This window comes from Talpa occidentalis, unplaced genomic scaffold, assembly GCF_014898055.3.
Source record: "Talpa occidentalis isolate TD23 unplaced genomic scaffold, MPIMG_talOcc4v2.1 talOcc4.7, whole genome shotgun sequence".
In the NCBI taxonomy this organism is placed as follows: domain Eukaryota; kingdom Metazoa; phylum Chordata; class Mammalia; order Eulipotyphla; family Talpidae; genus Talpa; species Talpa occidentalis.
Window position 1 is genome coordinate 74,633,147 of NW_023605083.1, and position 16,406 is coordinate 74,649,552.

The window sequence follows — 16,406 nt, forward strand, 5'->3', positions numbered from 1 at the left end:
AGGTGAGCTGGATGGCTGCTTAGTCTGCAGCTGGGGATAACCACTTCCTTTGGGCCCCTCTCTACTGCCCCCCTCCCTATTAGTCTTGCTAAGGAATCCTGCCCTGGTCTTAAAATCATCCAGTGGTGCAATGAACTTCTGGCCTTTGCAGAGGAGAACTCTGGGTTAATTCAACTACAGTGTGTTCCCTTTGTTTTGCAGTTGGTGTAGTGAGAGTAGCAAGTGGATTGAATCAAAAAGGAAAATGAAGGTATTTGCTGTCCATTTCATTGAGGATGGCTCATTTAGAGTAAACACCATTTAAATGGTCTCCAAATGGTCCATTCTATGTGAAGTCATGTGGGATGCCCCCTTTAGCCTGTCATTCCCCTTTAAATGAATCACTTTGTGTGCACTGTGCTTTAATGTCATTCAACCTTAATCCCCATATGTGGACCTCATCAGGCCACAGGCTCCATTGCACATGTGGCAGCCATACCTTCAACATTCTTCATTTCTGCTTCTAGGAAGTCAGGCCAGGCAATAGGAGGAGGCAGCTATAAAGTAGTCAGCAGTTAACATTTCTTCTCTACGTACTGTGTGCCAATTGCTATGCACTGTGATTTCTATGTATATTATCTAATTTAATCCTCATAATCCTATGAGGTAGATTTTTGTGATATTTCCCCCTTGTGATAGATGAGGAAACTGACACATTAAGAGATTAAGTTATGTGCCCAAACTGGTAAGTGTGAGCAGGAAACTGTACTCCAGCAGTCACATTCCAAAGCTGGAACTCAATCAATGGACAAATTCAAAAGAAATAATTCTCATCAATCCCCTTTGCAAGGTAGGCTTATCCCAAACAATGGGTAATCCAGAAATTATTTCTCTTTGTCTCTGGAATGCATGCTCTGCTTTCTGGGCCAGAATTTCTACCTTGTTATTTGCATTTTTTACAGTGTTGTTTGAAGATAAAAGTCAGGTATTCCCTAAGCAGCTGTGCAGTCTTTATACAAGACTTGACTTAGTGGAATCATCTCAGAACAGACAACCTCATTTTCTACCAAATGAGGATATTAGACATGGTGTGACAGTAATGAATTGGTAGCAGCTTCCTGGAGTCCTGGAGGTATTCAGTTGTCACAGCACTGGCTTCAGTGTCCACTCAGAGCTGGGCAGGAAACCAGAGTTGGAAACCACCTTTGAGAAGCTCTTGCAAAGAGCCCAACCAGGGTCTTTGGGAAGTGGGTTCCTGACCAGTTCTTATTTAGCTCTGCCTATTTATCTGCCCCTGTTTTATGACCACATGATAGCCTAGAAATGTTTTTGCTTTAAAAAATTGAAGTATGAAATGGTTTAGTAGGGGACCTTATGAGTCCAAAATAAAAAAAAAAAAAAGAAAGAAAATTTATGAGGGCTGCCTAAGAGAAGTTCATGTAGAGCATTTAAAATATAAGTTCAGGTGCTGATTTCAATACATTTGGGAAAAAAATCCTTGTCTTTCTGTTGTTTTACTTCAGAACAAACTGAAGAACAACAGTTCTAAAATGTTTTTGCTGGAGTTAATTCAGGTTCTGTTTCCACTTTTTGCTATCTCACTCCAAACTTCAGGTTATTTCAAGTTTCTGACTAAAAAGTAATATTCCTTCCCCATTCTTTCAGTGACTCTAGTCATCTCTCCATATATCCTGGAGTGCACAGAAATTCTGATAAAAACACTGGGACGTGATTTGGTTGCACCCTATGTGCGAATTCCTTGTGACTTTGTGCATGCACTTAACAGATACTTCTTATTCCATTAGCAGTGTTCTCTTTTGAAAGCATTTTCAAATACTGCTGTTTCCAAGTCTCATCTTGCCCAGGTACAAGAGTCAGAAGTGCAGGGAAATAATGGGTCAAGAAATCATGCAGTCTCCTGCACTGTTGGTGGGAGTGCAAACTGGTCCAACCACTGTGGAGAGCTGTGTGGAGATTTCTGGACCTACTAAACATAGAGCTTCCATATGATCCAGCAATTCCACTCCTAGGTATTTACCCAAAGGACATAGAAACATCAATTCCAAAGAGCAACTGCACCCCTATGTTTATAGCAGCACAGTTTACAATAGCTAAGCTTTGGAAACAACCCAAATGCCCAAAAATCGATGACTAGATCAAGAAGCTGTGGTACATATACACCATGGAATATTACTCAGCATTCAAAAAAGATAAACACATGCAATTTGCAGCAACATGGATGGCGCTGGAAGGGATCATGCTCAGCAAAATAAGCCAGAAAGAAAAAGAAAAATACCGGATGGTCTCACTCATAGCAGGAATCTAGAAAACTTAAATAAGGGACCAGGAAAATGAATAATTATAAGAAAGTGAAAATCAAAATCAACAAACAACTATGAACCAGAGACACTCTATGGGGGGTGGGGGGTGAGGAGGGGAGGGATTGGGGTCAAAATAAGGGGGTTGCAATTGTATGGGGAATATAAAAATAAAAATTATTAAAAAAAGTCATGCAGGATGAAGGGAGAAAACCTATTATATACAGTGTTTTTTGTTTCTTCCAGCTTTACTGAAATATAATTGATAAATTTTCACAGAACTTTGTGTAAGTTTAAGGCATACAAAGTAATGATTTGGTATGTGTATATATTGTGAAATGATTACCATGGTAAATTAACACATCATCACCTCAAACAGATAGAATGTTTTTGTTTTTGATGAGGATTTTTAAGATCTACTCTCTTAGCTACTTTTAAATATACAACACAGTATTGTTATATTGTTACCTATATTATTGTTACCATGTGGTATGTGTCATTCTTAGAATGTATTCATTTTATAATTGGAAGTTTGAATGTCTTCTCTCTTTTTCCCTTTCATCTCCCCCACTCCCCATCTCTGGCAGCCACCAGTCTACTCTGTTTCTATGAGTTGTTGTTTTTAGATTACACATATAAATTAGACACTAAGGCATTTGTCTTTTTCTGACTTATTTTACTTAAAATGATGCCCTCCAGGCACATTCATTTTGTCACAAATGATGGGATTTCTTTTTTTAAAAAAATGACTAAAAATTATTCCACTGTATATATTCATCAGTCCTCCTTATTTGCTAAGGATGCATCCCAAGGCCCTCAGTGGATTCCTGAAGCCATGGATAGTACTGACCCCATATGCTGCACTGTTTTTTCCCTATACTTGTATACCTGTGATAGGGTTTAATAAATTTGGCACAGCCAGAGACCAACAATAACTAATAATAAAATAGAGCAATTACAATTTACCATAATAAGAGTATTAAAAGAAGCTGAGACAGCTACTAAATGACTATTGGGGAGGTAGCATATGCAGTATAGATACACTGGGCAGAGATGGTTCATGTCCGGTGTCGGACAGTCCCATGTGCAGGTCAGTGTGAGATGGCATCATACTACTCATGGCTCGCAGTTTAAAATGTGTGGATTGTTTATTTCTGAAATATTCCATTTAATATTTTCAGAAGTTGGGTAATTGCCATTGGAAATTAAAACCTTAGATTAGGAGAAATGTGTACACCACATATTCTTAATCCTTTCATCCATCAACAGACATTTAAGATGTTTCTATATTTTGGCTATTGCAAATAACGCTGCATCAAACACAGAGTGCAGATATTTCTTTGAGTTAGTGATTTAAGTTCCTTCGAGTATATATATATTATAGTTGCTTGATCATATGGTAGCTAAATTTTTAATTTTCTGAGGAACCTTTCATGTTTTCTATGGAGGCCGCACCAAGTTACAATCCTGCCTACAGTATAAACAAGTGTCCACTTTTTCATATTCTCACAAGCACTTGTCTCATCTTATTTTTGCTAACAACTCTAACAGATGTGAGGTGACCTCTCTTTGTGGTTTTGACTTGTATTTCCCTGATAGCAGTGATGGTGAGCATTTATTGACCATTTGAATATCTTCTCTGGAAAAATGTCTGTTTGGATTCTTTCACCCACTTTTTAATCTGGTTATTTTGTTTTTGTTTTTGCTACTCAGTTGTGTTGAATCCTAACTCCTTTTCAGATATATAATTTGCAAATATTTTCTCCCACTCCATAGGTTGCCTTTTCATTTTATTGATGGTTTCTTCTGCTGTGTAGAAGCTTTTTAGTTTGATATAGTACTAGTTTATTTCTGCTTTTGTTTCTTGTGTTATTGGTGTCATAACCAAAAAAATTATTGCCAGTATTTAATTCTTAAAAATAATTTCTTAATTAATATTGTTATTATATACCTTATCTCTAAATATCCACTTCTTTCTGTGTTTTATCTTTAATAATATCTCAGAACAAAAAATGCTATTTTTTTCTGTTAGCTTTTAACTCATTGACTCATTAGTTTCCTTTAAATTTTTTTAATATTAAAATGCACATTTAAGAGTCAAATAGTTCTGTGGGGGTTATTATAGTATCTTTCTAAAGTAACAGTCCTTAGTACCTCCCCCTGTTTCTTCTGCTTCATAAGTACCTTCATTTCTTTTAGCTCATTACTTAATATTTACATACAGCTCATTACTTGATATTTACATACATGTCATGTAATAAGATGCTTGAATGTTTAGGGTTGATCTTCCCACTATGGGAGAGAGGGATTTAGCTCTCTTCTCCCACTTCCCACCCCATCACACACATGCTCCCTGTTCCAAATCCTATCTTTCCCAATGTAATTAATAACATAACTTTGATTACATTAGTTTTCTCCATTTACATTGTTATATCCATGTTTGTTATTAAGTCTCATAGCAAAACTCGGATTAAATTATTACTATTATATACCATGTTAATTTTTCAAGCTAATAATTGTTTATTTTTTGTTTTTCACATTTACTTTTTTTATGTATTTACTAACCCCACACTTTTTGAAAGTTAATTCTTTCAAGACACTCAGCTCTATCTGCTTTTTTTTCTGTTTCATCTTTCCAAAGCAGCTTCCCTGTGACCCCATAACCTGTTCCGATGGGTATGAGTTAGCCTCTCACAAAGCACACAGCTGCTCTTTGTTTCACTGATTTTTTTTTTGTATTATCTTTTTATCTCTATTTCATCTACTTTTCCTTTTTTTTATTATTTTCTTCCTTCTACTAACTTTGGGTCTTGTTTATTGCTCTTTTTAAGTTGCTTCAAGTATGTATTAGATGGGGTTTTTCTTGACTTTAATGTGGCCTGTATTGCAATTATCTTCTCTCTTAATGCTGTTTTTGCTGAATTGCAAAGATTCTGGTAACTTGTATCATTTTTGTTCATCTCAAATTATTTTTTAATTTCTACCTTGATTTCCATTTTATCTAATTGATATTAAACAGTATGTTATTTAGTCTCCATGTTCATAGATTTTCCTGGGTTTTTTTTTCTTACAGAGAATTTGTAATTTTCTGACATTAAGTCAGAGTATTAGATAAAATTTTGATCTTTGTGGTTTTATTGACTTATGTCAATAAGATATGGTCTATTCTGCAGATGTTCCATGTGCCTTTTGAAAAAAATACATATGCAGCAATTTTGGGGTGGAGTTTTCTATAGATGTCTATGAGACCTATTTAGTGTAGTTTCTCATTTAAAGCTGTTATTTCCTCATTCATGCTTTGTCTTGTTGATCTGTCCATTGTAAGTGGAACAGTAACATCTCTAATATTATTATGTTGCTGTGAATATCTCAAGTTCTATTATGAATTGTCTTATATATCATAGTGCTTCATCATTTGGTGCATATATATTTATGAGTATTATTAATTCTCATTGCATTAGATCTTTAATCAAAATATAGTGCCCTTATCTACTTTTTATTACCTTTCTTAATTGAAAGTCTGTCTTATCAGATGTAAGTATAGCTTCTCCTTATTTATTTATTTGTTTGTTTATTTATTTATTTATTTAGGTTGCCAGTTGCTTGAAACCTGTCTTCCAATATTTAACTCTAAGTCTACTTGTCTTTGTTGGTGAGTTTCTTTTAAACAGAAGATGGTTAAATTTTGTTTTGAAATTCATTCAGCCACTCTACATCTTTTGATTGGTGAGTTCAGGCCATTTGTGTTTAAAATTATTAGTGACAAGTAAGTGCTCATTGCTATCTTGTTATGATTTTGCTTTGTTTTGGTTTGTCTTGTTTTTTTTTTTTTATTTTTTGAGGACTTCCTGTCATGATTTTCTTCAGTTCCATTTCCATTGACTTAAATGTTACCACCATTATTGTTTGTTTGAAGATTCCATTGAGGTTAGTAAAAGATAGGTTTTTTGTGTGAACCTTTGAATAAGTCTTATCTCTAGTTAGTTCTGATAGGTCACATTGTTACTTTACTCCACCTTCTTCATGTTAAATGATTCTGTTTCCTGATATTTGTTGTTCTGTAGCCTCATCATGATTTCATTTATGATTTCATTCTTATGCAGCTTGGTGCTGATAAAGTTTTTATTTTTTTTCTTTTTTTTTAAAGATTTATTTATTTATTTATACAAGCACTGGGTACAGTCAGAAGCGCAGGAGGGTGAGAGAATTCACCAGAGCCAGAGCAGGAAGCAGAGCAGGCAGAAGGACCGAAGTACACTGCTGAGAGGAGCAGCGGGCTGCAGGAGAGGTCTGCATGCCATGTGGGATCCTCCTCCAGTGGTCGGGGAGCAGCCGGGGATCGAACCGGTGCCACAGAGGCTGTGGGCAGCTTCGCAACCCAGTACTCCACTGCTGCGCCACCGGGGAGACCCTAAAGTTTTTGTTTTTCAATGAAATTCTTTACTATTTCTTTTATCTTGATTATTAATCTTGCTGGGTAGATTATTCTGGACAAGAAAAATTTTTTTTTTAAAGATTTATTTATTTATTTATTTATTTATTTATACAAGCACTGGGTACAGTCAGAGGCGCGGGAGGGTGAGAGAATTCACCAGAGCTAGAGCCGAGCATAGAACAGGCAGAGTGACTAAGTACACTGCTGAGGGGAGCAGCAGGCGCCATGTGGGACCCTCGTCCGGCAGCCTGGGAGCAGCCGGGGATCGAACCGTCGCTGCAGAGGTTGCGGGCAGCTTCGCAAGCCAGCGCTCAACCGCTGCGCCACCGGGGAGGCCCAAGAATTTTTTTTTTTTAATACTTTAAATATCTCTTCCCAGTCCTTTTGTGCTTGTAATGTTCCTGCTGAAAATTCTGCTGAGTCTGATTGCTGTTCTGATTGGGTTATACTTTTTTCTCTTGGTATTTTTAATATTCTTTCTTTGTCATTTGTTCTCAACAGGTTTATGTTATGTGTCTTGTTTGTCTATTGGTATTATTTTGTTTGGAGCTCTTTGGGTCTCTTGCATTACAATTTCTGGTTCATTTGCCAGATTGAGATGGTTTTCAATGATTATTTCTTTGAAATTTTTCTATTCTTTCTCTTTACCTTCTGGGATCCTCATCGATATATTTTTTTCTCTATGTATTCCCAGAGAACTCTTACACTCTTTTCATTCTTTTTTCTCTACATTGTCCTATTCTTGTTTTCTCCAACATTGTGTTTACAAGCTCATTCATTCTTTCCATTGCATCTGTTTTCTGTTATTGAAGTTCTCAATTGTATTTTTTAAATTAACTATAGTGTGTCTCACTCTGTTATTTCTAATTGTAGCTGCCTCATATTTTCCTTACCCTTTTCTACTGCTTTATACTCTCTATTTTTATATTTGTTTTTCTGAGTTCCACCAGTGTTGCCAGGCTGTTGTGCTGAATTCTCCTTCTGTCATGTTCTACAACTCCATTGAGTTGGGGCTCCTTTCAGGCCTGGTTTTGTATTTTTTTTTCTCTGTCACTTGTGATGTGTTCTTTTCCTCATGAATTTTCATAGGGATAGTAGTTAGTACCATAAAAAAAAGACTAGGGCAATGGGCACCAAAGGAACACTGTCACTAGACTCAGGTATTTGAACGTGCACAATGATCCCCTTCTCCAGATCAGCTGCTCAGATTCAGTCTCTCTTACCTCTCATGTCCAATTCCACTCTAGGCTATTTTTAAGCACGAGGAGCAGCACTGGGCATGGATTGCAGGTGATATAGGGTCGTAGGCTAGGAGTTGTTCTCTTTTCCTCCCCAGCAGTCTTATGCTGGGGTGTTGACTCCCGCTGTTGGTAGGTGCTTGAACATTTATTTGTGGGGGAGGGGGAGAGGTGTTTGGGATATCTCAGTCCATGGGGGAAGGGTGGCATATTTTGGATATATCAACCCCTTTTATAGGGAAGTCCAGGTGCTGTGATCCATTCAGGCTACAGCTATTCTGTGTTGAGTCTCAGACTCAAGCCAGTAGTCCTCACTGCAGCTCTCCAGCAGTATACCCACTGTTTTGGGTACCTATTCCTGTATTCCCTTATCCAGTGCAATGTTAGTTTTTAAGAGTCCAAATGTGGGCATTTGCCTGATTCACTGGCAGTAGAGGCCTCTATGTAGCAGCTATTGCTTCCTTTTGGGGCTTATTGTTCCTTATCATTCTAAACAAAGTTCACTTAGTTTTTCCTACCTCTTTCCTTGACTAATGCTCCTATTGTGGACTGTGGTTGTCAGTTTTTACAGCATTTTTTGTGAGTATCCATAGGAGGGAGGCCTCTTCACTCTGCTGCCATCTTGCCAGACTTTTAAAAATCCTATACCCTGGTGGATTATGGGTGATTTGGTGGTGGGTATACTATGGTGGCAATACTTTTTGCAGGGGTGGGGGGTGGGGGTGGGGCCAAATGTTATCTCAATCAATAAAATAAATTAATTTAAAAATTTAAAAATCTGTACCTCTAAATCAATATTATAAGCCCATATTACCTCAAAAATTAAGTAATTTTTAAAAGAAATAATAAAAGTCCTTTTACTGTTCTTCCTTGGGTTTTGAAAGGCAGCAAAGGTATTCCATCTTAACATTTTTACCTGAAAGCCATTGCTTTCAAGAATGTGAAAGTTTTAAAAGGAAAATCAATGACCCATGGTAAATACTCCAAAATATACTTGAGGGAAAGAATGACTAGCCTTTTGATTAAAATTTTTAATTACTCCAGATCTTTGTTTTAAACAAATCTGTTTGAAAGATTTAGTTCCTCAACTTTCCTTTTCTTCCATCTCCTCTCTCCTCCCTTCCTACAACTTGTGCCAGTTATTGCATTGTTCAGTGCAAACTGAACTTCTTTATGCAGCTATTGCAAGAAGCATTAGTTTGCTGAGAATGAGGGAGTAATGAAAGTTAGAAAGATGAGGCAGGTGGGTTCAATGAAGCATGTCATAACAGGTCCATCTCATGCTTTCATCAAGACCGTTAACTATCTCTACCCTCTTCTTGCTGGCTTGGGATCAGAGCAGTGATTCTCTTTATTTATTTATTTATTTAATTAATTTTGTTTATATATATATATATGTATACACACACACACACACACACACACACACAAGCACATGGGAGGGTGAGAGAATTCACCAGAGCCAGAGCAGGGAGCAGAACAGGCAGACTGATAAAATGCACTGCTGAGGGGAGCAGTGGGCGTGGCAGGAGAGGTCTGTGTGCCATGTGGGACCCTTGTCCAGCTGCCGGGGATCAAACCGGTGCTGCAGAGGCTGCGGGCAGCTTCATAACCCAGCGCTCAACCGCTGCGCCACTGAGGAGGCCCAGTGATTCTTTTTAAAGCTGTGTTTTTCCATAAAGTCCAGTAGATGGTACACATATCATTGGGTTAGCTACAACATCATTGTAGGTAGCCCTTCTCTTTATCCTTTAAAAAGGAGCATACCTTGAGCTTTTTAGTTAGCTTTGGAGGGAATGATCTCAAGAGTGTCCATTCTGATTCCAGGAGCAAGATGAAAATTACAAACAAGTTTGAGAGAATGACTCCCTCTGTGGTGAATTCCAGTAGTTCTGAGTCTGCCTTTCTATGTTCCACCTTCAAGTGTCTTCGCCAATGACTTTCAAACTTGATATCATATCACATATTGCTTCAAACTTGATAACACATTTTTTTTTCTGCAGTTTAAGTTTTTGTTTCCTTTCAAAAATTTTATTTTCATCACAGGATTTCTGTAATACATTTCTTTGGATCTATGTTGGTAGAGTTTCAGAGGGTAATAAATAATGATCCCTCGGCTTCTCTGAGTTCAGAATTAGTTGAGAGACAAAGGAGTCAAGCATATGGAGACCGAAATTGAACCTTTATTATTGACTTTTACTGGTAAAGCACTTTGAAAAGTACATGTTAGGTCAGCTTGTTGGACATTATGGGGAGTTTATATTTCAAGTGAGCTTTTAATATCTTATCCACTCACTTACCAAAGTGGGAAAACCACAGTCCATTTCTTTAATATTTTACCCCTTAAAACTTACAAGAAAGACAGGAATAGCTCCTGGAAAGGAATTAGTAAGGGACAAAAAAGACTATAGGGGTGTTAAGTTATGGTGTGGTAAGTTATCAATAACTTGTTCCTTCTTAAAAAAAAAACCAAAAAACCTCTATGGTCTGGACTAATGGAGGGCATACCCTTGGCTAGGGTGAGGAGTGCCAGCTATGATTCCAGCCCTATTACAGGCTAGCTGGGAGTCCTTGACTCCACTGAATCTCTCTAGGTATGTTTTTTATCTACTCACTGAGGAATGGGGGGGGGCAGTTCAACACATAAACAGATAAGAAGGATGAAGGATAAGACTAGAACTTCCAGAGCTAATCAATTTCAGGGTATCTCCCTGAAGCCCAGGTAACTCCCTTCCCTAGTCTCTTTGTTTTCTTCTATATCTACTTCAGGCTGAGTTGAGTTGAAGTTAGGCAAAATAGTTTAGCAGCCCAGAAGTGATCATCCATTCATTGATTGATTGAACAGATCATCTTTTTAATGCCAAATACTGTACTAGCAATAAGGATGAGTAAGACATAATCTAGCCTCTATAGGCGCACACAACCTGTGCCCTTCATTGTTTGTAGCTCTTAGTGACAAGCTCAGCGTTGCTCTTTATTTAAAACCTTACTTAAAGGGATTCGAACTGATTCCTAGAAGAAATTCAAACCTCCTTAGCTGCCCTGAAAACATCATCCCTCTTATGCTTTTCTTAGTTTTGGAATAATGCCCTTTCATCTTACATGACCCACTTCCAATAATTGGCTCATACCATGTTATCACAAGTTCATCTAGTTCCTAAAGAGAGAAATTAGAGTAAGGTCCACAGCTCTCCAGTGGCTTCATTATTGTTTTTCTTTCTGTTTATAGGTTATTTAAGTTGGCATTATTATGTAACAATGCCCATGCCAGCCTCCACCTTCACAATTGCAGTGGGATCCTGGACAGAAGTAAAGAAAGAGATCTGCTCTTTAGATGAAGTGACAAAAGACAGCTCTGTCTCACCTTCTAAGCCTGATTTTAGGTTTGTATATGGGAACTTGCTCAGTTGGGGACACTTAAGGAAGTTGTATGATGCATTTTTTTCAAGCACTGGGGACATGAGTCATCCCTGCTGAGAAACTAAACTAAAATATGATTAGTCAAAGCAGGAAAAGCCCTACTGAGAGGGAAGAGTTGAGAGGCAGAAATGTGGGCATATTGTTTATAAAGAAAAAAAAAAAAAGACAAGAGTAGCATATATGAAATCCTCTGTGAAGTCAGGTGAAATATTTTTACGTAATTGATTAAATCAGCATAATCTTCAGATTCACACTTTTCTTCTACACCTTTTAACTTTGGTTTTCAGTGCTTATGTGGTCAAAAACACAGCTTAACAAGAAGTTGTTGTCTGATTAATTTATATGTAGACTCCCCACTGTTTTGGTTCTAGTCACTGCTCTTAGCAGTGTGTTTGTGGGGGGACCCTCTCCCAGTGGGGCTAATCAGCTTCTTTAGGAGCACAGGACAGAAGGAAGCTTTCCCAAGACCATAGGGTTAAGAGAATCCTTCTGGGGAAGGACACTTAATTTCAGTAACAATTTCTTGTTTTCCCAAAAGGACTGGAGAAAATCAGTTTGAAGTTTTTAACATTAAGTATAGGTCTCAGATACTCACTTGCAGCCTCCCCAGTTGTTTAACTATTTCTAATTTTGAGAGCCAGAGGGATCAGGGGGATATATATAGAAGACACAAAAATGCACTAATTGTGCTTCATTGCCTCATGCCTCACTCCAGGACTTTTACACCCTTCTCACCTTAATCATTTTTCTTGTTTAGAGATAGTTAGTAAGTCAGTACCTCCTCGTGGCAACAGCCCAGAGCTCAGAGTAATAGAACAGATGGTTTGTTCACCCTTGAACGACACCTAAGATAATGATTTTAGAGCAAATTCCTTTTGTATTGGTTTTATTATGCTATGTTGGTCTCTGTTACGAGGTGACTGTATTGTTAAGACCGAAATCTGTTAAACCCTGTCTTATGACAGGCATGTCTTATTGCCCCATTTTTGCTCTTTGGGGGAAGGCAAGTAATTTTTACTCCCTGCTCAATAACTTACCTATTTTGAACTGTCTTCCCTATGCTATATTAAATATTCTGGATTGCTTAGAGGATTTTACTTACACATTCTTGAAGGAAGAAGAGAATTGTGGACAGAGGGGATGTATGCTATTTTCATACGGTCGTATTTAATTGTGTATGAGATCATATATCACTTTCTTTCCCTGCCACTGAGATCAAAAAGTAAGCCTTATTTTATAGTTTTGTACAGCCTAGATTTTTAAGCAGGAAGGACACATGTCTTGGAGAGTCACTTGGATCCACAGTGAACTAGGTATAAGTGAGAAATAAACCTTTTTATAATATAGCCACTGAAACAGTAGGGTTGTTTGTTAATTATAGCCTTAATCTATTTTGCATTGATAAGGAAACCATTGGATGTTTGAAGTCAGGGAAAGTTTTGATCTAAATGCTATCTCAGTTGGTTCTAAGGATAATCTTATAAAATACATTGCCATATTACCTCCATTTTATAGATCAGGATACCTAGGCTTCAGATAGCAACTTGTTCATATTCATGTCTTCACTAAGTGACAGCACCTGGAATCACATCTCGATTTGTTCCTCACTCCTCCCACCAGAGAGGTGATTTAGAATCTTACCCAGGATCTTATAAAGACTCGCCTACAGTCTGATCCACCTTCCCACCTCAGGAGTCAGCACCGCAATTGTTATTGATCGAAGGGTCTCCTGTTGGAACAGAAAACAAGTTAGGAATAGTGCCTTTGAGACTGGGTACATTTCTTTGGGCAAAGCCACGCTTTCCTTTTCTGTATACTAGAAACTGGAGTTCACCTATAGTCTCAGGGCTGATTGTTAAAGATGTATAGTTGAAAAATGTGTACCTGAAGAAAGCTAAGAAAGAGAAAAGATATTTCCACAGATATGATGTGGGGGAGTAGGCAGTAACCATATCCTATGTGCTCTCCAAAAACCATATCCTATGTGCTCTCCTATGTGCTTCCAAAAACACCTGAAATGGCTTCACATTCCTAATTGTGAAGGGAGAAATTATAGCCAAATCAAGTAGGGATTGTGGGGAGAGATGATATATATCTAAAATCCCAGTTGGTGTTTAGGAAAGGGGTAAATACAGCTCTTCTCATGTTCTCCTGGGTTCAAAACCAATTGAGAAACAGACAAAAGGAGAACAAAATAAAGATCTTATTATTGTCTGGGTGAACTGAGGGAATGCTCAGGTCCATGGTTTCAGTGGACTTTCTAATACCCCATATGCAAATGAGGCAAACTTACTGACCCACTTATTGGTAGTTGGACCTCTGCTGGTCTCTCAACACAGGCCTGACAAAAAATACCCCTCTGTGCACAAGCCAATCACATAAGCTGTCGAGAGAGGTCATGGGTGACACCCCAGGGAAGCATGCCCCCACATAGAAACTCCAGATCTGGGGAATGGAGTCCTTCCCACACTCATTTCCATGTCAGACATCTCATGACAAGTTTTCCCTTCATTTATTACTGAGCTTGTCCATCAAAAATGTAGCTCACCTTTGCTTAATCCTCTCCTGGCTGTATGTTTCATATGTGCTGTCTTTACTCAGGAGGAGTGGCTTGTGTTTTGATTCATTAAATTTTGATCATGCTAAGTTTGCCAACAAAGGTGCTCTGAGTGACTACTGCTGTTGTGTTTTGGTTATGTTCACATATGGTCCCCTTGCCTTCCCCATCCCTCTTTATACTTCAGGCCTTCTTAAGACAGCCAGTTCAATTCCCACAAATGTAACTTTCATTTGCCTGAAATGTTCTATGGAATACAGAAATCTGGGTAAGCTTTTGGTCCCCAAAGGTTTGATTGATCACTGTTCCTATGGGCTAAGCTATAGGGAAGACATTCTCTTCCAGCTCCATGTTCACACATGTGCCAACCCACACTGGGTGAGCAGTTAGTAAATATAGTTATAAGGCATTTAGGTAAACTGCTGAAAGCTTAGTAACTGTGTTTGTCTACAGTATTATTTCCCTTGTACTCTGCTTAACTTCTTGAGGCCTTTGTCAAATCATTGCCTTCACTTTGGACCCACATAGTTTAAGCTCAACAGGGATAACAGCTAGAGTAACTCAGCAATAATTATTTCAAGAATGAAAGAAAGAGAGGAGCTACAAAGAAGAAGAAAAACATTGAGATTACTCATTCTAAAGAAGTGAAGAATGGTTAGGGCAAGAGGTCTTCTTTAAAGTTGTAAAGTTGGGCCTCCCTGGTGGCGCAAGGGTTAAGACGCAACCTATGAAGCTATCCAAGCCACTGCAGCACGAGTTCGATTCCCGGCCAGCCAGGGAGCAACCCACATGATGCAGCAGACCTCTTCTGACTCACCCGCTGCTCCCCTCAGCACTTTGGTCAATCTGCTTGTTCTGTTCCCCACTCTGTCTCTGGTGAATCCTTTCACCCCCCACATCTCTGACCTGTACTCCAGCTCTTGTATGCATAAATAAATAAATCTTTTAAAAAAAATAGAGTTGAAAGTTGAAATGTTGCCTTGTTTCTATGTCTTTCAAAGTTTAGAAAAGAAGAAATTATATATTTATATTTATATATATGAAATCATAGGGGGAAAATTGCCAGTTTCCAATACAGCCTCAACTGTGAGAAAAACCTTTTCAGATCTTCCTGGGTCACTTTGATTTCTTTATCCCTTGCTCTCTCATGCATGTTGATTATCTCTTATTGCACATATCTCATTTTGCTTTGCAATATATGGAACTCCCTAAGAAAGTGCATCTAGCTTTCAGACACTACTATATTATCATATGCATTAACACATTGTGGGCTGGTGTTGGCATTTTGAATACTTGTGATTAATACAGTAACCAAGTGTCTACTTACTAAATGTTAATAAATTATGTAAACATTTTACTGTGTCACTGTACTTAGAATTTTAATATTTTTCTTCAAACAAAACTGTAAACTCCTCAAGGTAGGGTCAGAGGTGTATTTATCTGTGTGTACACTAAAGTACCTTGAGGGATGCCTTGAATAGAGCAAGAATGCAGAAAATATTGACTAAATTTTAGGATTTAGTAGATTTTTTTTTTAACATGGAAGGGAATGTAAACAAAAAGGAAGGAAAAAGGATATGCATTCTCAAGGGAGACTTTTTCCAGAGGTTTCTTTTGATGCTAAACAGGGAAACATTTGCAGCAGGTGGTTTCAGTACAGTTCCATCTTGAAACAAGAGGGTGGTTGAAGGAGAACCTTGTGAGCTAATTTCCAATCTTGTGATTTTGAGTGTAACCTGGTCACTCTGACTCCTTGGAAAGACCTCTAATAAAATATTTTCAGCCCAGCAATTATCTAAGAGTGACCCAATGGTCTAACATTTATTTCATTCATATTTCCATTCTTAGTAGTACTCATGAGTAGTGCTGCCCAGGAGAACAGGAAACCAGAGAACCACAGAGCAGCCGAGCTCAGTTCTGAGAAAAATCCAGGGTCCAGATTTATTCAAGATGATTAATGAAGTATATGGGGAAGGAGGATCAGAAGGCAAGAGCTTATGATTACTCATGATTCTTAGGAATATTACATGGATTAATTAGTATAATGCAAACAAGGTGGTCAGAACAATTTTTGGCACATAGTAAATGTTCAATAAATGTAAATAGTCATTGTGATTGGAGCTTTTGTTTATCATTCTTATCATTAGTATTACAGAGTATTTATTAGCAATAAATAACCAAGCATTGATTATTAATCTTTACCTTTTAAAACACTCTGGGCAAAAAGGATAGCTATTTCCAAATGCTTGATTTGTTGACAATATTGAGAGTATATTGGAACAGGTGTAAAGATCAACAGTTAAAGGTTAGTCTTTAAAGGAAGATGAAAGATCTTTGAGTTAATACTGACTCTCTGACAGACTATGACTTTATAAAAGTACAGTGTTCCCTCACCACTTCAGGGACATGACTGTTAAATGAGTTATCATTAAATCACAGTGCCAGAAGAAACCCCAGAA

General features: G+C 37.8%; 1 protein-coding gene across 8 annotated transcripts in view; it reads left to right on the forward strand.

Annotated features, from left to right (window-relative positions):
• AOPEP (aminopeptidase O (putative)) overlaps positions 1 to 16,406 on the forward strand; it is a 405,018-nt gene that overhangs the window by 92,566 nt on the left and 296,046 nt on the right. For all 8 annotated transcript variants that reach the window (XM_054689497.1, XM_054689495.1, XM_054689499.1 and 5 more), the window contains exon 4: positions 11,200 to 11,353. In XM_054689497.1, coding sequence (XP_054545472.1) covers positions 11,200 to 11,353 — 154 coding nt within the window. The remainder of the gene's footprint in view (positions 1 to 11,199; positions 11,354 to 16,406) is intronic.